The 25,126-nt window shown below is 38.6% G+C and overlaps 1 protein-coding gene across 1 annotated transcript; it reads right to left on the bottom strand.

The window, feature by feature from the left end:
* Positions 1-993: 993 nt before the first annotated feature.
* On the bottom strand, positions 994-19,919 carry gpr19 (G protein-coupled receptor 19). The gene is made up of 3 exons (XM_073059421.1): positions 19,459-19,919; positions 18,676-18,983; positions 994-3,050 (listed from the first exon to the last, which is right to left on the bottom strand). Exon 3 carries the CDS (start codon positions 3,035-3,037, stop codon positions 1,805-1,807), a length of 1,233 nt encoding a protein of 410 aa, XP_072915522.1. The 5' UTR covers positions 3,038-3,050; positions 18,676-18,983; positions 19,459-19,919; the 3' UTR covers positions 994-1,804.
* Positions 19,920-25,126: the final 5,207 nt, after the last annotated feature.

The following is a 25,126-nucleotide window of genomic DNA, read 5'->3' on the forward strand; positions in this document are numbered from 1 at the left end:
CAACTAAACCAATGGATTCCATGACTATAACTTTCTGGTCAAGAAGCTAACGGTGTAATTAATCCTTTTTAACAATTGGCTGAGCTTCATGGTAAGTTTAACAAACATTTGCTGTACTAATATAGCAACCATGAAAATCACGAAGGTATTTTCATAAAGCCGCCAGAATATCATAAATTAGTCATATATTCAGATTCATTTTCATCACGTGTACAAATAATTCATTTGAATCACTGTGGGGAAAATCTAGATATACTGTCCCAGGAATGATCATTGGCGAGAACTCTTTAGGACAATTGGGTGTTGAAAAACCTCTGCTGGATTAGGACTGCTTCAAGGTACTTCTAACTCCATAAGGACAGTCCCAAGTCGGGCTGTGAAAGGAGGAGGGTTGGAAAACATCATATAAGAACATAGAGCTACAGGAGCTCCAAGGACCTCATCCCTGGGAGAGGAATGATCTTCAAAGATGGGCTCCACCTGGGGACAACCTGAAAGACTGCCCCAGGACAGTAGAGGTGATAGGCTTAAGTAAGGTATTACATTGGGTATCAATCTACTCCTTGATTGTTTTCAGCCTCCAGAAACCAAGGCCCAAGTCCTGCAAGGTCCCAAGGCTCAAATTCCTGACCCAGGCACGGATCCTCAACTAATTACCCAATTACTGTTCCCCTTCATACCACGATTCCATGGCTAACCCATGAGGTAAGACCCTATCTTTGGTCTGTGCCCACCCATCCACTTTTACCCAACACCTGCAAACTGATCTCAGACAGTACAGGCTTAATTATCGAAAACTGCAACACATTTAGCTGTTAATGAAATTTGTACCTTATCATAAATTAAGTTATAATCTTTGTGTGGATTTTTGACGCTTTATTTTCTGAAATACATTGAATGAAAACATTGTAACCTGTGGAACTGAATTTATAATCTAGCTTGTCCCAGTAGCAACAAGTCATTGATACCCAAGCACTATAAACTGATGTGGCATTGAGTCCAATTGTAGCAGAATAATAGCATATATATTTTTTGGGTCAGAAATTATTGTTGAAGTAATAATTAAAAATAAATCGGAACATCTTGGAATGATGTTAAAATGTCATTCATTTTAAGCTTGATAATGAGTTTATTTTGACAAAAGACAAAAACCTAATATGGTAATACATAATTATAAAGCCCTCTTTCTATGCAGTCCAGAAGTTATGCAAATAAATATTTTAGTAACTAGACAAAAGTTCTGTGGAGCAAATAAAACAACAGTCATATCGTAAGATACTAAACTAAGTGGTGCTGAATTAAAATAGTTATTTAGTAAACACTTTGAATAGTTCCATCAATGTGATGACAATTAATATTGCTTCTCTGGTTATTAATTCATGTATTCAAACACTACATTCTGAAGCAAAATAACATTTACAATCTAATGCATATCCAGGAACAAATGCAAATATGATTATTTTTTATTAATTGGATGTGTCTATACCATCTGGTATTAGTTATCCTAAACACACAAAGTTCAGTGAGATGCCCTAGATTTAAAAATTCTGCAGAGCATTTTTAATGGCTGAACTATTTGATTTGCTCTTGATGCTGTAAAATATATTTTAAGCAGATGAGATAGTATGAAATACATGGTCTTTTACAAACTATAAATATATTAAATATTTTAATATTCTTTGATAGGAGAATTATTGAAGGAATGATTTTTCAGTTGATTGAATGCCCTTTCTGTTTTTTTTCCAATGTAATGTCTGAATTCCATTGTCTCAGTGAAGCCAACAAATAGAGCCTGAACCGTGCTTTATACAAATGTATTTGGAGGATTTGAATTTATAGGCCATGCAAGTTTTTTCTCTCTTGCTTCCCTGTCAAATGTTTCATATATTGTATCTTTAGTAATGGTTTTGGTGGGTGCAGGAATGTCAGTGATGCCAACATAATTCTTTTTTGCCATCCTGGAGCTGGTAGTGATGGTGTATGCATTGCTACGGTAACATTTCATTGATGACATGCAGAACGTCTCCTTCATACCTCGCCTGAAGTTTGCATTGAAAATTGAGTAGAGGCTGGGTTTAGATGCTGAAGAGCTAAAAGACACCAGTGCGATGGATAGAAAGACTGCTGAACATCCTGTGTAATCCAGCTGATCTGGTTGCCAGATTTGAACCACATAAAAAGGAAACCAAGACAACAAGAACATACAGTTTAACATCAAAAACATCTTGATTGTTTTAACCTTTGTTCTTGGTACAATATTCATAGTTCTCCTCACAGTCCTGCCATCTGTACCTATTCTCCAAATATACTTTATGACTTTTTGGTAAAATAGTATGATGAGGACAGATGGAACTAGAAATCCCAGTAAAAAGTGAACAGTACCGTAGATGATACCACTCCAGGATTGGGGTAGGAACAAGTTACAGGTACCTCCTTCTGTGCCATAGAAAAACAAAGTTGGAGATACAAATGCAGCATCAAAAATCCAGGATGCTGCGATCATTTTCTTGGCCTTCTCCCTAGACACTTTGAAACTCAAAGGATACACAATAGTATAAAACCTATCCACGCAGATGGAAAGAAGGACATAAATCTGCACTCCGGGAGTGAGATACTGGATGTACCTAACCAATTTGCACATGGCATCTCCTAACAACCATCTCCCCGTTGTAAAGTGCAAAAGGACGAAGGGAGTGCTGGCCACACTGATGAGCAAATCTGCTGAAGCCATAGACACCACAAAATAATTAGTTGTTGATTGTGTCCTTCGACTCCGGTGGATCACAAGGCAGACAAGTGAGTTCCCAAACAATGCAATGAGCCAGATCACGCCAAAAACAAAGCTGACAGCGACAATTTCCCCTGTCGAAAGTTCCTGAAATGCGGTGTTATTCATTTCCCTCTGGTCCTGTCCATTCAGTTGTTCTCCACTACCTCCGGATGATATGTTTAATATCTCACTGAAATTGCACAAAGTTTTAGCTGTTGGAATTGTATTCGAGGATGTCATATTAAGATTTCTTCCAGCGAATACCATATTCAAGTTTTATCTGGTGACAAAAAGAAATACAAATTAGGATACAATTTATTTGAGTACCTCTGCTTTACATTTGATGTCTTTTGGACAATGGATTTCTAAAGTGATTATCAACTTAACCTAAATAATAGTAACTGTATATCAACTCCATCTCAGCGTATTAGTTCAACATATTACTGATGCATGAACGATGGAGACAAAAACATTCAGTTTCCTGCTAAATAACGGTAATTTTTGTAATAGGTGTTTACTTTGCTCTGTAATAAATTTTTAGGGTAGTTTTCGTCAAGTCATAGAGCACTACAGCACAGAAAGAGGGCCTTTGACCCATCCAGTGCATGCAATCCTGACCTTCTGTCTAGTCCCATCTAACTGAACCAAGATCATATCCCTTCAAATCCCTCCCATCCATGTACTTATCCAAAATTCTCTTAAGTGTTGCATCCAACCTGCATTCACTAGCAGCTCATTTCCCACTCTCAGCACCCGCTGAGTCAAGAAGTTGCCCCTTATGTTCCCCTTAAATATTTCATCATTCACCTGCACCTGCCACTTCTGGTAGCATCTCATTCCACAGATAGAGCGCCCTCTGAGTGTAGAAAATCCCTTCATATTCCCTTTAAATATTTCACCTTTCACCCTGAACCTATGACTTGTACTTCTGTCTCACCCATTCTGAGTGAAGAAAGCCTGCATTCATTCACCCTAACTATACACCTCATAACTTTGCATACTTCTATGTGATCTCCTCTCATTCTCCTGCACTACAGGGAATAAAGTCCTAACCTACTCAACCTTTCCCTGTAATTCAGGTCCCCAAGACCAGGCAAAATCCTTGTAAATATCCCGGCTGCAGAAGATTCTCAGAGGGAGGGTGAATAGCCAGAGGTCATAATGCACATCGGCACCAAAGACATAGATAGAAATGGAGGTGGGTGGTGGAAGAGGTCCTGCACTCTGAGTATAGGAAATTGGGGAAGAGGCTGAAGAACAGGACCTCCAAGGTAGTAATCTCTGGATTGTTCCCATACCATGTGCTAGTCAGGCTAGAAATAGGATGATAGTACAAATGAATAAATGGCTGAGGAACTGGTGCAGGGGGCAGATATCTGGATCATTGGGATTCTTTTACCTCTGTTGTATGACCTGTACAAGAAGGACGGGTTATGCCTGAACCCGAGGAGACCAATATCCCTGTGGGCAGGTTTGCTGGAGCTCTTGGGCAGAGTTTAAACTAATTTGGCAGGAGGATGGCAACCAGAGTGATAGGGCTGAAGATGAGGCATTTGGCATACAATTCAATGCAGTGTGCAGTGAGATTATGAGGATGTACAGGCAGATAATAAGGCTAAATTACAGTCAGTGGACAGAGTTGAAATGTAACATGGAAGCAAAATTGAAAAGGGTGATGAACACAGGACCAAAAGTGTTATATTTGAATGCATGCAGTATACGGAATAAGGTGGATGATCTTGTAGCACAGTTAGAGACCGGTAGGTATGATGCTGTGGGCATCACAGAGTTATGGCTGAAATAAGATTGCAGTTGGAAGCTTAACATTCAAGGATACACATTATATTTAAAGGACAGGCAGGTAGGTGGGGGGGGGGGAGATGGTGGGGTGGCTCTGTTGATAAAAAGATCAAATCAAATCCTTAGAAAGAGGTGACATAGCAATGGAAGATGTAGAATCTTTATGGGTAGAGTTAAGGAATTGCAAGGGTAAAAGACCCTAATGGGAGTTATATACAGGTTCCCGAACAGTAGCCAGGATGTGGGATATAGATTTCAAATGAAAAAAAGAAAATTAATGTCATATTGCAGATAGATTGGGAATATCAAGTTGGTGCTGGATCCCAAGAGAGGGAATTTGAAGAATGCCTATGAAATGTTTTTTGGAGCAGCTTGTGGGTGAGCTCACTAGGAGAAAAACAATTCTGGATTGGGTGTTGTGTGATGGACCTGATTTTATTAGGGAGCTTAAGATAAAGGAAGCCTTAGGAAGCAGTGATAATAATATGAATAATATGATAGAATTTACCCTGCAGTTTGAAAGGGAGAAGATAAAGTCAGATTACTGTATCAGTATTAAAGTAATGGGAATTACAGAGGCATGAGTGAGGAGCTAGCCAAAGTTGATTGGAAGGGGACACTAGCAAAGATGATGGCAGTGCAGCAATGGCTGGAGTTTCTGGGGCCAATTTGGAAGGCGCAGAATAGATATATCCCAAAGATGAAGTATTCTAAAAGGAGAATGAGGCAACTATGGCTGACAAGGGAAGTCAAAGACAGCATAAAAGTAGAAGAGAGGGTGTATAATTGTTACGTACCCTTGTCACGTGACTGGGGTTGAAGCTATACTGGACTTGAGGTAATGGTCTTGTGATGGTGGAGTGATGTCATTTTCCCGCCAGTAGAGATCATGTGACAGGTTTTTTTTTACAGGGTATAAAAGGAGGACCCCTCCCTGTGAGGAGGGGCAGTTCGTGGCTGGATTTGCCATGTTGACTTCATGCCACTGCGTGATTTAATGTGATGACGCAGTTTAGCTGAAAGATGAAGTTTTATCTAATGCCTAAAGTTTAAAAGGTCATTGCCAGCAGTTTCTTTACAATACTGCTAGTTGAGAATCAGTGGAGAGTGAAGATCGGAGTTCGGGAGTTAAAGATCGAGGAGAATCGATTTCGACGGTGAAACAGGTTCGACCTTGTTTGATCCTTATTCGGAAGGAATTCGTTGACTGTTCTCGTGTTAATCTCTGCGGAATAGCAGAAAAGATTGAGGACAGTGCAGTAAAGGAAAGGTCAGTGCCTTTAAGTCGTTTCGTTTCGTAAAATTCTTCGTGGGAAAAGTTCGACTTCAGGGACCGAAGCAAAACGACGTGAAAGAGAATTTAAATCGTCTTAAAAAGTCTCTCCCTTAAATGGACTGTGAGCATTTTGAAATTTTGGCAATACTACTTTAAAGAACTGTTCTTGCAACATCGCTTTAAGGACTGTAAGCTTCATTGCTTTAAGAAATGTTTAAGCTGCTGCACAGCAGTTGATTTCCGGTTACGTTAGTGTTTGTTTACTTTTGGGGGGTTTGTTTTCAGTGTTTAATAAACGTGTTATTTGTTATAAATACCCTTGCCTAACTCATATATTTATTGTTGCCTGAATACGTAACATAAATATGGGGGCTGCGTCAGGATTGGATCATTTGAGTTTAAATGCTTGTTGAATTTTGAGTCGGTGTTTTGGAAACGGGGAATGCTCGATTCTTTTGTTTGATTGGCTTGTGTGTGGTATTCGGCAACGATGAATATTGATGAGTTTCTGGCTTCGCCAGGCGCGGCGTTGTTAGCGAAGGCGAAAAAAACTGAGGTATCTGAGATAGCTAGTAAATTGCAACTTAAAGGTATTTTGCAGACTACATCTAAGGCTGTAATACAGAGAAAAATCGCGTCACACTTTGTGGATTCGGGTGTTTTTGATGAATCGATTTTAGAGTCGTTTCCAATAAGTAATCTGGAAATGCAGTTGCAAATCGAACAAATGAAGTTGGAGCGTTGTAAATTGGAAGCTGATCAGAAAAAGAGAGATTTTGATTATGCAATGGCGGAATTAAGGTCTGGGAATCAGTCTTCTGGTTCTAGAAAGCCATTTGTTGCTAGTCAAGAAATTAAATTGGTCCCTCCATTTAGTGAAACAGAAGTGGAAAGATATTTTCAACATTTTGAAACTATTGCTCGGATGTCAGAGTGGCCGAGAGATAAATGGTCAGTGTTGTTACAGAGTGTAATTAAAGGTAAAGCACAGCAAGTTTACACAGCTTTAACTGCTACGCAAGCACTTGATTATGATATTGTGAAAAAGCATATTCTAAAAGCATACGAATTAGTCCCAGAAGCGTATAGAAAAAGATTCAGAAGTTTGAAAAAGTCTGTGGAAAAGACTTATGTGGAGTTTGCCTATGATAAAGCTGTGTGTTTTGAGAGATGGGTTTCTTCTAAAAATGTAAATGGGGACTATGATACATTGAAAGAGCTGATTTTAATGGAGGAATTTAAAAGAAACATTCCTGTTGAAGTAAGGACCTACTTAAATGAGAGGAATACTGATAAATTGCAGGACTGTGCTAGATTAGCTGATGAGTATGTTTTAATCCATAAGAATAAATTTCCTCAGGGCAGAATTTTTAAGAGGAAAAATAATATGGAGACTCAAGGTAAATCAGAAATTAAATCAGAAGTTAATGAGAAAGGTAAGGAGGAAGGAAAACCTGTGAAGGAAAGACAGTTTGGTCTTATTTGTAACTATTGTAAGAAGCCTGGCCATGTAATAGCTAACTGTTTCAGATTGAAAAAGAAAGAGAAGGAAGCAGTTCCAGATGCTTGTGTGCAACATACTGAAGCACCTATAAAGTTACAGGGTTTGATAAACACAAATGAGGTTTTGTTAGAGTCTGGCCAAGTTAAAAAGGGATATGATCATTTTATAACTGAAGGGTTTGTATCCTTGAAAGAAGGATCTACTCTGGTGCCAATAAAAATCCTTAGGGATACTGGAGCTTCTCAATCACTGATGTTAGACAGTGTGTTGAAGTTTAATGAAGAGAGTGATACTGGTGAGGTAAATTACATAAGAGGTGTTGGGAGTGATTTTATGCCTGTACATTTACATAAAGTAAATTTAAAGTCAGGGTTAGTTACAGGATTTGTTAAAGTAGGATTACAGCATAGCTTACCTGTGAAGGGTATTTCTTTATTGTTAGGTAATGACTTGGCAGGTGGACAAGTTTTTCCTGAAGTGCATTTGACAATGGAGTCAGAGGAACCAGAGATGAATTCTAACACCGATTCTTCCTGTGTTGTGACTAGAGCTATGGCTAAAAAGATTGATGCGCAGAATGAGGTTGTTACTCAGGACTGTTCAACTCAGGATTCGAGTTTTGAGGATGTGTCAGAGACTTTCTTACCTTCGTTGTTTGAACAAGATTCTTGGAGTGATGAAGATTTATCTCTGTCTTGAAAGGAGATGATAGCAGAGCAGAATAGAGACCCTAAGATTATAAAATTAAGGGAACAAGCTTTACTAGATAGTGAAATTGAGAAGGTGCCAGTAGGATATTACTTGGAAAAAGGAGTGTTGATGAGGAAGTGGAGATCGCCTACAATTCCTGCAAGTGAGGAATGGAATGTTGTTTACCAGATAGTTGTCCCTAAAGTTTATCAAAATGAGATTTTGACTTTAGCTCATAGTGTGCTTTAGGTGGACATCAAGGGGTAAGGAAAACTGTGGACAAGATTTTAAAACATTTTTACTGGCCTGGTCTAAGAAAAGATGTGGCGATGTTTTGTAAAACGTGCCATACTTGTCAAATTGTGGGTAAACCAAATCAAGTTACACCAGTAGCTCCATTACAACCTATTCCAGCACTTGGTGAACCATTTTCTAAAGTTATTGTAGATTGTGTTGGTCCATTACCAAAGCCAAAAGCTGGTTATCAGTATTTATTGACTATCATGTGTACTTCGTCTAGGTTTCCAGAGGCAGTACCACTTAGGAATATAAAAGCTAAAACTGTGACAAAGGCTCTTATAAAATTCTTTACTTATTTTGGACTACCTAAGGAAATACAAACTGATCAAGGCAGTAATTTTATGTCTGGATTGTTTCAACAGATAGTTTATAAATTAGGAGCTAAGCACATCACTTCGTCTGCATACCATCCAGAATCGCAAGGTGCCTTGGAGAGGTTTCATTCTACCCTCAAGAATATGATTAGGACATATTGTGTGGAAAGTGAAAGTAACTGGGATGAGGGTATAAACTTACTTTTATTTGCAGTAAGGGAATCGGTACAGGAATCTTTAGGTTTCAGTCCATTTGAACTTGTGTTTGGGCATAGAGTTAGAGGACCTTTAGCTTTATTGAAAGAACAGTGGATTAGTAAGGAAGTACACACTAATTTGTTGGACTATGTTTTGAAATTTAAGGACAGGTTACATAAAGCTTGTAGCTTAGCCAAGGAAAATTTACAGTTGGCTCAGGAGAAAATGAAAACTTGGTATGATAAAGAAGCTAGGATGAGGATGTTTAAGCCTGGAGATAAGGTGTTGGTTCTTTTCCCAGTGCAGACAAATCCTTTACAAGCTAGATTTCATGGTCCTTATGAAATTGTGTCTAAAATCAATGATGTGGATTATGTAATAAAAACTCCAGATCGTAGATGGTCAACACAACTTTGCCATATAAATATGATAAAACCGTATTATGAGAAACAGTCTGCTACTGTGACTGTTGTGGTTAGTGAGAATGAGTTTGATTTAACTAGGAACATGATAGATGATTCATCTGAGTTTCATTCTAAATCCAACATTGTTTCTGTTAGGTTACCAAATTCAACCATTCTGGAAAATATTGATGAGAAATTAGCACATTTACAGCTAGAGCAGAAACAACAGATGAAGGAATTAATTTTTAAATATAAGGATTTGTTTCCAGACATTCTGAGAAGGACTACTATAGCTTCACATGATGTAGATGTTGGAGATGCCAAACCTATTAAACAACATCCATAAAGGATGAACATAGAAAAATGTGAACTTGCTGAGAAAGAAATTGAATATATGTTAGAGAATAATATTATTAGACATTCTAACTCGAATTGGAGTTCACCATGTGTTATGGTGCCAAAACCAGATGGTAGTATTAGGTTTTGTACGGACTATAGGAAGGTGAATGCTGTAACGAAATCAGATGCATATCCAATTACTAGAGTAGATGATTGTGTAGATAAAGTTGGAAAAGCAAAGTTCCTTACAAAGATTGATTTATTGAAAGGGTATTGGTGTGTTCCATTAACGGACAGAGGTAGAGAGATTTCTGCATTTGTAACTCCATCTGGGTTATATGAATATAATGTTCTTCCATTTGGGATGAAGAATGCCCCAGGTACTTTCCAGAGGATGATTAACTCTGTGATTCAGGGATTGAAAGATACTGATGCTTATATTGATGATTTAGTGACAGGAAATGATACTTGGGAAGCACACATTATTGCGGTGGAGAAATTGTTTGAAAGGCTTTCAAAAGCTAACTTAACTATTAATTTAGCTAAGAGTGAATTTGGACATGCCACTGTGACTTACCTTGGTTATGTTGTGGGTCAAGGTAAGGTAGCTCCTGTTCAGGCAAAAGTTCGGGCAATTTTAGAGATTCCCACTCCGACGGGGAAAAAAACTCTCAGAAGATTCTTGGGAATGGTAGGATATTATCGAAAATTTTGTAAGAATTTTGCTAATGTTGCCCTTCCATTAACTAACCTTTTGCAGAAGAATGTGAAGTTTGTGTGGACAGTGCCCTGTCAAGAAGCATTTGAAAAATTGAAACCAATGATATGTCAACAACCTGTGCTTAAGGCACCTGACTTTGGAAAACCTTTTTCATTAGCTGTAGATGCTAGTGATGAGGCTGCAGGAGCAGTATTAATGCAAAGGAATGAGGGTGATGAGGTTGATCACCCAGTAGCTTACTTTTCTAAGAAATTTAATAAGCATCAAAGAAACTATTCGACAATAGAGAAAGAATTGTTATCTCTTGTTTTAGCTTTGGAATATTTTGAGGTATATGTTGGTACAACTCAAAAACCACTTATTGTTTACACTGATCATAATCCGTTAGTTTTTCTGAGTAAGATGAAAAACAAAAACAGAAGATTATTAAATTGGAGTTTGATGTTACAAGAGTACAATATTGTGATAACTCATATTAAAGGTAAAGATAATGTGGTTGCTGATTGTCTATCTCGATGTTGAATGTACAATGTAATTTTTTTTATGGAGTGGTTTTTTTTACAATTGTAACACTCCTACTGTATTGTGAGTTGTAAGATGCTATATGATGGTATTGCATATTGTGTATGTTATATAATTTATACATTTGTTTTTCTTGTAAATAATTTTTGAAATTTTTGTTCTTGCCAGACCAAAAATGTTTTTTTGGAGGGAGGTGTTACGTACCCTTGTCACGTGATTGGGGTTGAAGCTATACTGGACTTGTGTTAATGGTCTTGTGATAGTGGAGTGATGTCATTTTCCCACCAGTAGAGATCATGTGACAGGTTTTTTTTACAGGGTATAAAAGGAGGACCCCTCCCTGTGAGGAGGGGCAGTTCGTGGCTGGATTTGCCATGTTGACTTCATGCCACTGCGTGATTTAATGTGATGACGCAGTTTAGTTAAAAGATGAAGTTTTATCTAATGCCTAAAGTTTAAAAGGTCATTGCCAGCAGTTTCTTTACAATACTGCTAGTTGAGAATCAGTGGAGAGTGAAGATCGGAGTTCGGGAGTTAAAGATCGAGGAGAATCGATTTCGACGGTGAAATGGGTTCGACCTTGTTTGATCCTTATTCGGAAGGAATTCGTTGACTGTTCTCATGTTAATCTCTGCAGAATAGCAGAAAAGATTGAGGACAGTGCGGTAAAGGAAAGGTCAGTGCCTTTAAGCCGTTTCGTTTCGTAAAATTCTTCGTGGGAAAAGTTCGACTTCGGGGAACGAAGCAAAACGACGTGAAAGAGAATTTAAATCATCTTAAAAAGTCTCTCCCTTAAATGGACTGTGAGCATTTTGAACTTTTGGCAATACTACTTTAAAGAACTGTTCTTGCAACATCGCTTTAAGGACTGTAAGCTTCCTTGCTTTAAGAACTGTTTAAGCTGCCGCACAGCAGTTGATTTCCGGTTACGTTAGTGTTTGTTTACTTTTGGGGGGTTTGTTTTCAGTGTTTAATAAATGTGTTATTTGTTATAAATACCCTTGCCTAACTCATATATTTATTGTTGCCCAAATACGTAACAATAATATAGCCAAAATTAGTGAGGCATTAAAGGATTGGTAAGCTTTAAAAAACCAACTGAATGCAACTAAAAAAAATTAATATCAAAGAGGATACCAAAAGTTTCTTCTTCAGATCAATAAAAAGTAAGAGAGAGGCAAGAGTGGATATTGGACCTTTGGAAAATGACACTGAAGTGGTGGTAATAGGGGACAAAAAATGAAAGATGAAATCAATAAGTATTTTGCATCAGTCTTCACTATGGAAGGCACTAGCAGTGTGCCAGAAATTCGAGAGTGTCAGGAGTCAGAAGTGAGTGTAGTTGCTATTACTAAGGAGAAGGTGCTTGGAAATCTGAAAGGTCTGAAGGTAAATAAGTCAACTGGACCAGATGGACTACATCCCAGGCTTTTGAAAGAAGTAGTTGAAGAGATTGTGGAAGCATTCGTAATGATCTTTCAAGAATCACTAGATTCTGGAATTACTCCAGAGGACTGAAAAATTGCAAATGTCACTCCACTCTTCAAGAAGGGAGGAAGGCAGCAGAAAGGAAATTATAGGCCAGTTAGCCTGACTTCAGTGGTTGGGAAGATGGTGGAGTCCATTATTAAGGATGAAGTTCTGGGGTACTTGGAGGCACATGAACAAAAACAGCATGGTTTCCTTAAAGGAAACCCTTGTCTGACAATTCTGTTGAAATTATTTCGGGAAATAACAGGCAGGATAGACAAAGGAGAGCCAGTAGATGCTATTTACTTGGATTTTCAGTAGGCCTTTGATAAGGTTCCACACATGAGGCTGTTAACAAGAGCCGATAGAATTACAGGAAAGATACTCACATGGATAGAAGATTGGCAGACTGGCAGAAGGTAAAGAGTTGGAATGAAGGGGACCTATTCTGGTTGGCTGCCAGTGTCTAGTGGTGTTCCACAGGGTTCAGTATTAGGACTTTTTCTTTTCATGTTACATGAAATGGTTTTTGATGGAATTGATGACTTTTTGGCCAAATTTGCAGATGATACAAAGATAGGTGGAGGGGCAGGTAGTGTTGAAGAAGCAGGGAGTCTGCCTAAGGACAGATTAGGAGAATGGGCGAAGAAGTGGCAGATGGAATATAGTGTAGGGGAGTGTATAGTCATGCACAATGGTAGAAGAAATAAAGGCATAGACTATTTTCTAAATGGAGGGAAAAATCAGAGGTGCAAAGGGACTTGGGAGTCCTTGGGCAGACTGTGTTGGTGGTAAGGAAAGCAAATGCAATTTTAGCATTCATTTCAAGGCAACTAGAATACAAGAGTAAGGATTTGATGCTGAGGCTCTAAAATGCATTGGTCAAACTGCACTTGGAGTATTGTGAGCAGTTTTGGGCCCCTTATCTACAAAAGCTGTACCAGCATTGGAACTGGTCCAGAAGAGGTTCATGAGAATGATTCTGGAAATGAAAGGGTTGACATATGAGCAGTGTTTGATGGCTCATGGTCTGTATTTGTTGGTGTTTAGAAGAATGAGGGGGAATCCCATAGAAACTTAACAAATATTGAAAGGTCCAGATCAGTGGATGTGAAGAGAATATTTCCAATAGTGGGTCAGTCTAGGACCAGAGGGCACAGCCTCAGAATAGAGGAATGTCCATTTAGAACAGAGATAAGGAGGAACTACTTTAGCCAGAGGGTAGTGAATCTGTGGAATTTGTTGCCACAGACGGCTGTGGAGGCCAAGTATACTTAAAGCAGAGGTTGGTAGGTTCCTGAATAGTTAGGATGTCAAAGGTTATGTGGAGATGGCAGGAGAATAGAGTGGAGAGAGATTATAATTCAGCAATGAAGGAATGGCAGAGCAGACTCAAAGGGCTGAGAGGCCTAATTCTTCTCCTACATCTTAAGGTCTTACTTAGGTAGGTGACCAGAACTGCAGACAATACACTAAAATTAGCCTCACCTATGTCTTGTACAACATCAGCATAACATTCCAATTCCTGTACTTAATGCCTTGATTTATGAAGGCCAGTGTGCTGAAAATCTCTTTATGAGCCTATGTACCTGTGATGCCGCTTTCAGGGAATTATGGATCTGTATTCCCATGTCCCTTTCTTCTATGGCACACCTCAGAGCACTACGATTTACTATGTAAATCTTGCCCTGGTTTGTCCTCCCAAAGTGCAACACCTCATCCTTGCCTGCATTATATACTATTTTTCATAATATCTTCCCAGTCATCTTCATAGAGTCAGAGACATGGAACACAAACAGGTTGTTTGGCCCACTGAATCCATACCAACAATCAGTCATCTTTTCCTAAATCCTTAATCCCATATTAATCTCATTTTTGTTCTCCCCATATTCTCATAGCTGCTCCCCAAATCCAATCACTTCCCTTCATACATGGGACAGTTTCTACTGGTTAATTAAACTGCCAATCTGCATGAGTTTGGAATGTGGGATAAAACTGGTCCGTCCAGAGAATATCCATATGGTATCAGGGAGAGCAGTCAGACTCCACAAAGTTAACACCAAAAGTCAGGACAAAACCATAATTCTGGCACCATGAAGCAACAGCTGTATTAGCTGTACGTACCACAGTGACATCTTTATACTGTGACTGCATAGAGCATATTTACTAAAGCTATAAATAGTGGGCAGCTGAAATTAATTATTGACCATTATGGCCATTTTCAATCCTGGCTGCACTGGAAACAAAATGATAACCTCCCACATGCAAATAAGTCCCCCTCAATCCAAAGACGTTTTGAAAATCAAGGTGCCAATTGGTCACAAGCATCCTTCACTAATCAGTGGAAATAGCAGAAGTGCAAACAAATTGCTTTCCCTCAGAGATTTTTCACTAATATTTGCAGTAAGTTACCTTAAATATATATTTGGAATATGTTAATAACATATGTATCAACACTAAGATTTTCAGGGTTTCAAGATAGTATATAGGTCTTGAGATTTTTATTTTTAAATGTGACTTTCAATTGACTGAAATTAGTTTACTGTGTGTTTGGAAATCTTTTTGGAGATTTCTTCGTGAGATTTGTTTAATATTTCGTGACAACTTTCATCTGAAGTGATGTGCACTTAAACTAAATTACGTGGTTTTCAACCATTCCAATAGTAATTGTTATTCATCAACACTACACTGGCAGTGTAGCTATTCTACTGGATAATGCAAAGCTTAATACTTATTACATTAACCATCTTTTTCAGACTCCAGATAGAAGACCAGCATTGAATTGCATTCTGTCCATCAGAAAGGATCACTATCAATTCGTCAAAACATCTCAAAGGGTAGCATTAAAAAGATTGGGTGCTAATTTTATAGAGTAACCAGGCACTTTAATTTTTCTACCAGAATTCAATTCCACTCAGCACAAAACCCAAGCCATTTCTTCAAGAAAGTCTGGGATCTGATGATACCCTTTAGCATCTAAAATGATAGTACAATTAGTTGGCCTGAATTAGTGTCTTATTATCTGAGTACATTGTTTTCATGTGTCCAGTACAGCCAGGATTGACAGGTAATTACCATAAGTCATCATACAATTACTAGGGCCTTCCAAGAAGTTAGGCAGAGGTCAATACCTGTCCATAAATTAGTAATACTTGTTTCACCTGATAGAACTGACAATACCTGATGTCTGGACAATCATGTCTCAGATACACTTTCTTTAAAAACCTTTTTGCCATATTAAGTTCATTTTTGATTTCTAACATTACCATTTTTTTCTTTCCTTTCACGGCAGCACTTTTTGATGTAAATTGCTAAATCCAGCCTCACTGAATAAAGTGTTTATTTGACAGATAGCAGTGTCATCTGACCTCATCATTGCATAACAAGAAACATATAAAATTCTTACATCAATAAACTAGGCTTTTGACGATCTCCATTATGATGGTGATCTTCCTGGTAAGAACAAATAACCTGCTTAAGAGGAAATCAAATTTTTTCTAAGTACGGCTTTCTCTTTCAGCCATAGTTTCAGCATGAATAAAACAAATGGGTGGCATGGTGGGAAAAATAGTCCAGCAGCAATCACTTTTACATCTGGAGTATTTAATTCAGGAAAAAAATGTATCTTTAGATAAAGTAATCTGGAATATTAGATTGAAATAGTAAATGTTTTAAATTCAATCTTTCATCTAGTGAAAACACGTGAAACTGCTTATTTTGTATAGCATGAGCTGTCAGATTATTATGCAGTTACGGTAGAAATACGAGTTGGAAGACATGGCTTAGAGCTTCCCCCATGTTTCACGTTCATTTATGCATTGTACTTCCCCTTTTTCTTAGTTTGTTGCAGTCAGATGTGTCTAATAATCTCAACCCTTTCTATATCTCAAAACCAAAGTGAGAGTGTCACCTTCACACGATGAAATTAAAGTAGCTTCAAAGATCAATAATTTAAAAAGTGAGAAGATGTTTATCTCATACTACAAATGTGAACTTTGAGAGTTTACTGCACAACAGCAAAAAAGTAATATGTAATGAAATTTGAATGTTTTGAATCATAAATTGACTCTATCCACATGAGATTCCATCTTCAGGGAACTATGCACCATTATTCCTAGATCACTCTGTTCTACTGCATTCCTCAATGCCCTACCATTTACCATGTATGTCCTATTTTGATTAGTCCTACCAAAATGTAGCACCTCACACTTATCAGTATTAAACTCCATCTGCCATCTTTTAGCCTACTCTTCTAACTGGCCTAAATCTCTCTGCAAGCTTTGAAAACCTACTTCATTATCCACAACGCCACCTACCTTAGTATCATCTGCATACTTACTAGTCCAATTTACCACCCCATCATCCAGATCATTAATGTATATGACAAACAACATTTGACCCAGTACAGATCCCTGAGGCACACCACTAGTCACCGGCCTCCAACCTGACAAACAGTTATCCACCACTACTCTCTGGCATCTCCCATCCAGCCACTGTTGAATCCATTTCACTACTTCAATATTAATATCTAACGATTGAACCTTCCTAACTAACCTTCCGTGTGGAACCTTGTCAAAGGCCTTACTGAAGTCCACATAGACAACATGCACTGCCTTACCCTCGTCAACTTTCCTAGTAACCTCTTCAAAAAATTCAATAAGATTTGTCAAACATGTCCTTCCACGCACAAATCCATGTTGTCTGCTCCTAATCAGACCCTGTCTATCCAGATAATTATATATACCATCTCTAAGAATACTTTCCATTAATTTACCCACCACTGACATCAAACTTACAGGCTGATAATTGCTAGGTTTACTCTTAGAACCCTTTTTAAACAATGGAACCACATGAGCAATACGCCAATCCTCCGGCACCATCACCGTTTCTAAGGACATTTGAAATATTTCTGTCAGAGCCCTTGCTAGTTCTACACTAACTTCCCTCAAGATCCTGGGGAATATCCTGTCAGGACCCGGAGATTTATCCACTTTTATATTCTTTAAAAGCACCAGTACTTCCTCTTCTTTAATCATCATAGTTTGCATAACTAACCTATTTGTTTCCCTTACCTTACACAATTCAATATCCTTCTCCTTAGTGAATACAGAAGAAAAGAAATAGTTCAAAATCTCCCCCATCTCTTTTGGCTCCGCACATAGCTGTCCACTCTGATTCTCTAAGGGACCAATTTTATCCCTCACTATCCTTTTGCTATTAATATAACTGTTATGCATTTGTAATACTATAAAGAAGTGTGAGCTGTTGCTAAATGCAAGATTCTAAGATTGGGAAAAGGGTAATTGTTTTAAGGCAAGAACAAACCATACTGATCAGAGGAGTTATAATGGAGAAGGCATTGTGTAGGCAGTGCAGGAATTCAGTTTTTCTAATTTTCTAAATTCTGATTAGCATCACAACTCATTTGGAACAACAGAATTGGTTTAGACAAAGTTGATGAGTGGGTCCAGTAGTATAAGACATTTCATTGGAACAAATGTAAAGTACTGTAAATACCAATCAAACAGGATGGCAAAATTCCTCCATAAATGATACAATAGCTGAAAATAAATAACTAAAGGAAACCAGACAGACTCCAGGCTCCTGACCAGTAAAGAGAAAACAATTATCAGCAGGTTCAAGAATGTAAGCCATGGTCAAAAACGGCACAGAAAAGTACTAAGATATTGAAAAGAAGTTAATGAAGAATATTGCATAGGTTAAACTATGTTGGATAGGGGATACTTTGGAGCTGTTCTGTTATTTTGATGAGGTAAAATGATGAAAATGAAATTATTTTAAGACATGAAAAAGCCGCGGAGACACTGGAGGCGAGGTCCATCTGGTAGAGCAATGAACACAGAACCTCTTGAACTGCAGATGTCATAACGTTATCCTTTAAGAACATATTCACTAAATAATTACTTGTAATTCAACATCAAGTCCTTAACATTCTAAACCTTGTTCAAATAAGATATACAATTATTGATTCACATAAGCAATTTTTAAATTGCAAGGACGATAGTTGTTATTGCAGTACTGTCACTTTCCTTATAAATCAATTTATTGCTGTGATACGGTCTGTTGTATCACCTGAACATCTCATTATTGAAAAAAATACCTCCAGGAGAGGAACGTTTGCATGCGGCGTCTGGAGCAAATCGCAAGACAGATGATTAACAGGTCCCTCGGTATAAACATTCAGAGTAAATCATTAGCTAAATAGCCGAACCGGATATGTACATTAACACAATATTATCGTGTAACTAGTTAAAAAGAGTTGTTGGCAATAACACAATAGATCGTTCAACATCCGTAAACAATGATCGCAGATGTAAATGTGTACTGTTCCATTGTTTTCTCTTACCTGGTAAACTGAAGACCCCACGATGTTTCAATATAGTTTTAGAATTCTTAAAAATCCTGTTCTTGTTTATTTGTGGACATTGTCTTCTGCTTTTGAAGAAGCTGACTCGTTCTAAACTCATCAGAATACCTTTTCTCTGCTAATTCTGCCGAAGATGCAACGAGGAAAATTGCATCCGTGGTAATTTTAAAAACTCCTGGGTTAACGTGGTCAGTCTTGCTGGTGGGAATCTGGTTTCAGGTGCCTTTTGTGGCCCAAGTCCTTGACGGTACGGTAGCTATAACCTCGAGAGAGCAGAAGTCCAGGACCTGGGAGGCGGAAGAAGAATGACATGAAACTGCGGTAGTGGAAATTACAACTTCGAGATCACGTTCTCCTTGTGAGTCACAGCAACACAGACTGATTGAGAGAGATGCGTTCAAGAACTGGCAGATCAGCCAGCGAGCTCAGAACCGCTGATCTGCAGCAAGTTCCAGTACGATATTTCATCCCAACCGATTACCATTGTGCAAAACCTTCCACGTAACTGAAGTGTTTTGTACTGTTTTTATTTCATGGTTCTTCGCTTGGAGAGGCAACTGCCTCTTGCAAGAACCTATCATCGTTCCGTTTACAGTTTAGAAAGAATATAAAGAGCAAAATTCTTGCCCCAACTTGCTCTGCATATTTCTTTGTTAAACTAGAGAAACGCGACACTTCTGGTCCTTTAGTAAAATGGCTCAAATTGTAGCATCTGCCCAGATTGAAACGTTTGTATAACCGTTCTACTACTACAATGCATACCTGCACTGGACGCTCAACCCCGGCTCGACACCCCAGTGAGTTACCCGTACCGTAAAGCTGGATTGAAACAAGATGTCGGGGTATCCTGGCCAAAGCGCCGTTCTTTTTCCCCCCTTGCGTAGAAAACAGTCACGTGGGAAAATTGTCATGTGATTTTCTTCTAGATTTGTTAAAGTTTTTCATGTTAAAACCCATTTGTTTCAGCAATGTAGTCCACTCATTTAGAAATAAAACAAAACACCAGATTCTGTCTGTTCAAAGCTTTCTCTTTTCAATATGAAACTATTTCAGCCATCCTTGGAAATTATGTCAGGAATTTCACCTAGTTTTCACCATAATTCTTCAGGACCACGGAGAGCTCATTCCATTTGAACCTAACGTTTTCCTGCAGATCAATTCTTGCTTTGACATTGAACAAAACAGGCAAAACGGCAATAAGGTGATGGTTTAACAGACTGAATTTAACTGAAGGTGACTTGCTAAGTATTTGCATGCAGTTAAACATATTCAGGTAACATTGTTGGAGTTAACAAAAATACTAGGCAGGAAAAACATAATGCTTTCAGAGATTAAACAGAAAATGTTAAGAATAATCAGGTGGAATATATTTAAACTTTCAGCTCTATGACCCATGATCAATTCCCAAAGAATCTCCCTTGGATGAGTTATCTCCTCACATCTGAGACGTTGTGGGTTTCATATAGTTAAGATCATGATCCAGGCTGACAATACACCACTTTGTAGAGAACGTGATGAACGACGTGGTGTGCTTTCTGTTTGGAATTTAAAATCAAAATCGTCTTCCCACGTGGGTGTAAGGAGGCTTAAGAACAGTAAGGGATTTTTGTGGTATCCAGGCTAATATGATGCGGCCTTCGGCTCACACAACTTAAGGGAACACACACACACACACACACACACACACACACACACACACACACACACACACACACACACACACACACACACACACACACACACGTGTGAGTCATGTGGGAGTCTGTAGGATCAATTCCCAGAGTCTAGTCTGACATCAACCTCTACACACACACACACACACACACACACACACACACACACACACACACACACACACACACACACACACACACACACACACACACACACACACACACACACACACACACACACACACACACACCTGGAGGAACTCAGCAGGCCAGGCAGCATCTACGGAAAAAAAGTACAGTCGACGTTTTGGGCCGAAATCCTTCGAAGGGTTCCTCTAGTATTTTGTGTGTGTTGCTTGCATTTCCAGTAACTGCAGCTTCTCTCTTGTTTGAGATATCTTGCCTTTATTATTTTGTTGTTTATAGACCTCACTATGCATGAATTGACCGCTGCTTTTCCCACCTTGTACGACCCAAAATGTGTACAGTCGGTTTTCCTCCATAGGTGCCGCCTGATCCGCTGTTCCTCCAAAATCTTACGAGTTACACTTCAAATATAGTTCAGAGGCTCAGTCTAAATTTATGAACTAAGGGAGGTTCTATCTTTTTTAACGTATTAGAACACTTGCAAGAAAAAAAAGCCTCTTCAAATAGATAATTACATTTAAAATTACGGAAAGTCAAACGTTTGTCAGAAAGAACAATGCATATTTTATTTGAGCTCCGAGATCCGCTAAAATGCAATGCATTGGCCAATTATTACTATTCCTTGAAGAATTCTCATTTACAATGAACTGAAATTGGGTAGGAGCTCTTGCACTGACAAAATACAACGACCACGCTTCCTCGAGTAGAAGAAATCAAATAAACGACAGATGCCGGCAATCTGAAAACAGACACTTAGCAGGCCAGACAACATTTGTGAAAAGAGAAACGCTTAACATCGAATAGTTCCGAAGAAATTGTCTTGGACCTGAGCAGTTAATTTTCTCTTTCCATGGATGCTGTCTGACCTGAGCGTTCCCAGCATTTCTGGTTTTAAAACAATCTTTCCTTGTTTTGCAGTTTCACTTGCGTCAGTCTGTGGTAGTTAGAAAGCGTGCAGCTTTGTCAGAACACACTCTTCCAGGATATTTTTGTTTGGTTCCTGTTTCAGCAGCATCACAAGATTTCAGTCGTCGATAACATCTATAACCCCGTTTTCTGAAGATGCAAATTATACTGACCAAATATAGATTAAATCGGGAGCTGGTCGCGTTTACTGGACGACTAGCTAGCTCCCTGGTTGCAGTGACGTATTTGTTGCCAGGACTCCGTCTGATTGCTGAAGAAATGAGTCCTTTGCTGATGGTCACCATGGGATCCCGGTAATTGACGAGAACAAGATGGGAAAAGGACCGACTGCAATGCCATTCCATTGGTTCCTATCGATAGAAGATGTTTCTGTTGCAAATCAATGAACCTGATTTTGTTAATTATTGATAGTAAGGATTTTGTTCTCTTGAACTCAAGTGCCTATTGCGTTATCGAATGCGTTGTATCATTGCAACTATTTCGTCTTGCTACTTTCAGAATTTAATTCCATATAATGCGAAACACAAGATCACAAAAGCGCCGAGCTAATGCACATGAAACGCCCCCCCCCCCCCACCTTTGCATCATCGTTAATCAGCAGCGTTGATGGGTAAATAGCTTGGTTTTTTTTGGTAGACGTGTTTCAGCAACATTATTCACTGTTAATATTTTTGGACCAAATGCTACGCTGTTGTATGTGAGACTTTGTTCAATTCACAGGGAATGGAACGCGATCCAGCCGGCCAGCGCCATTTTTGGAAAGAACCTACAGCGGAGTGCAGATGGCGAGGCATTTAGATGTGATTTTAAGCAGAAGAGAGAGTATATTTTCCCTCGGCACATTTTTTGCTTGTTCTGTGAAAAGTGTTGATTTAACGCTAATAGGAAGATTAGTCCGTTGAAAGCAAAGTGCAGCTAATAGTACCTGTTTAATTGAAGAGCAGTTTGTAGAGCACTGTTACGAAGAGACATGCAAAGGGCTGAAAAATAACTAAATAGAACGGACGTCGGCCACAATACAACACTATTCAAATAAAAAACAGAACAGACCGGAACTGTTACAAAGGTAGTTTATATACCCAGGCCACCTTTTAGAGCACAGCTTCACACAGTGTAATTCCCGCTGGGGCGAATTGCAAATGCGGTGACAGAACTTTTCGGGGACTGCGTTACACCAAACCCCTTTCATGATTTCCGGCGGCAAGTTAGAAGCAAACATGACTGCCGTTAAACTGTCTGAACGTTTCCATTTACAGCGTAAAATATCATTATTCCTTTTTACATAATGACACATACAACATCGAACCCAGCATGAGCACACGTTTTCTTTGATCGATCCAAAACTCTTTATAATTACTAATGATGCTACACCTGTCAATTGTAACTTAAAACAATTAATACATGTTCCGTATAAAGGGATTACCACATCTTTAATAATGTGTGCCTACCGACGGGGCGTTACGAAGAGAATGCGACCGAAAATGCTGCAGAATTCCCACTGGAGTTTAACTTCGAAAGGACAGTTCCAGACTGAGATAATCTTTCATCTGTTTCCAAAGGACGCAGTGTGCTTTGCACTGGGCAATTTGTCTCCCATATGCGGCTTCAAAAGCGCTGCAAAAATTCACCTAATCTTTGATTTCCTTAAGATTTGTCATCTCTTCAAAGAACAGCTAGAAGGCTGGCCAAGTATGTTTTTCCGTGGATGTGTTCTCGTTTCCCTCCTGTAGTTCACAACGGATCTGCAGAATGCTGCGTCCCAGAAGCAGACCACTCGGCCCGATGAATCCATGGTGGTTCTAACTCGGAGGGATCCGATGAGTTTCACTCCGCTCCCTTTTCTCCCCTGACCTGCAATTTTTTTCAGATACTTATTCAGTTTTCTTTTCAATACTACTTCCGAATTCTAAGTACACGTAGCTAACTTGTAAAATAGTTTCCTCTGGTCGCTTTTTGTTCTTTTGCCAATCATCTTACCTTTTCACATCAACCCAAATGGTAACAATTTCTATTTACCCCCACTGTCTACTCTCTTAATGATTTTTAATGCCCCCAACTCATAACCTCTTATATACCAAGTCCATGCATATGACATAACTCCGTTTTTCCCGAAATCTTTCCAGTTAATCTCTTCTGCATAGTCTCCAATGTCTTCATATCATCCCTAAATGTAATGGCCAAACGTGGACATGATCTTCCAATTGTGGCTGGAACTTGTGTTTTGTTAAGTTTCATTAAGCCTTCAGTGTGTTCATATCCCATGTTTCCACTTATAATCCAAGCATCCTGTATGTTTTTCTAACCATTCAATTTAAACTACCACTAACAGGTCCTGCCACTTTAATAAGGAGCAGGAGCCTCAAGACTCACACCACCAGGTTCAGGAATGGTTAATACCCTTCAACCATCAAGCTCTTGAACCAGAGAGGATAACTTCACTCAACTTCACTTGCCCCACCACCAAATTGCTCCCAAACCTATGGACTCCCTTTCAAGGATTCTTCATGTTTTCAATACTTATTGCTTATTTATTTACTTATTTTCTTTTGTAGTTGCATAGTTTGTTGTCCTTTGCACACCATGGGTCTTTCAAAGATTCTGTTATGATTATTGGATTTATTGAGTATGCCTACAAAAATGAATCTCAGGGTTGTATATGGTGATGTATATGTACTTCAATAATAAATTTATTTTGAACTTTCAATGAACCACAGATTTTAAAAAATTGGCCATTCATTCACAATCTCCTAATGAGTTTATTGTTCCTGAAGTGCCAAGTCATTTGATCCAGAGATGCCTGTTGGAGGGGGGTATACTTTCTAACAATTCCCATTAAACCATTTGACTGATGACCTCCTCAACTTAACACTATGCATCAACGGTCTCACCATATTACAGATATTCCCCGTGTCCTGTCCACCACCACATCTTCTCTGCAACATAAAACTAACTTAATTGTCTCTCTTCCCTAATTCAGGCAAATGAGCTTTCTCTGATTCCATTTCCAAGTTTTTCCTTACCAAACACCCACTCCTTCCATCCACATGCAGCCGGATATTTACAGGGACATTGATTTCATGCTAGTTCAAGTGAAGTCTTGTCTCAGCTGTCTGCCCCTCAGATGTCTGATGACAAAAATGGAGAAAGTTCAGATTGCTGCTCAGAGATTAGATGATAGATCACCAGAAGCTAGTAAAAGGTGCTTTATTTGAGCCACTGTTCAACATAATTAATCATGATGGGTATAAAAGAGGACTAACCAAAATACAATTTTTCAAAATATCTTGAACCATATCAATGAAGTTTCAATACAACCACTAATAGAATAGATAGTATATATTGATGCGGTAGTTTGTATGGTTTGGCTGTACAAATATCAGCCAAGAATTCTGCAACATAGATGATCTCACTAATACTGTCACAAAGAACATGATGAAAAAGTATTTGTGTCAGAATATTACTTTCCATTATACTGGGATCTTGTTTCACTTGCAACATCAATACAAACTGTTTAACCTTCCAAATACTTCCAAATTTAAAAAAAATCACAAATATAGCAATGAGGTAATAGTTCAATTTAATAGTTCTAATAGTTTACATTAAAAATGCTTAACATAGATACATTCAGCAACAATTCTTAATCATGTTTAATTTAAAGTTAGCCCTCGATAACAAATATCTAG

Source organism: Hemitrygon akajei, chromosome 10 (genome assembly GCF_048418815.1).
Source record: "Hemitrygon akajei chromosome 10, sHemAka1.3, whole genome shotgun sequence".
Lineage (NCBI taxonomy): Eukaryota > Metazoa > Chordata > Chondrichthyes > Myliobatiformes > Dasyatidae > Hemitrygon > Hemitrygon akajei.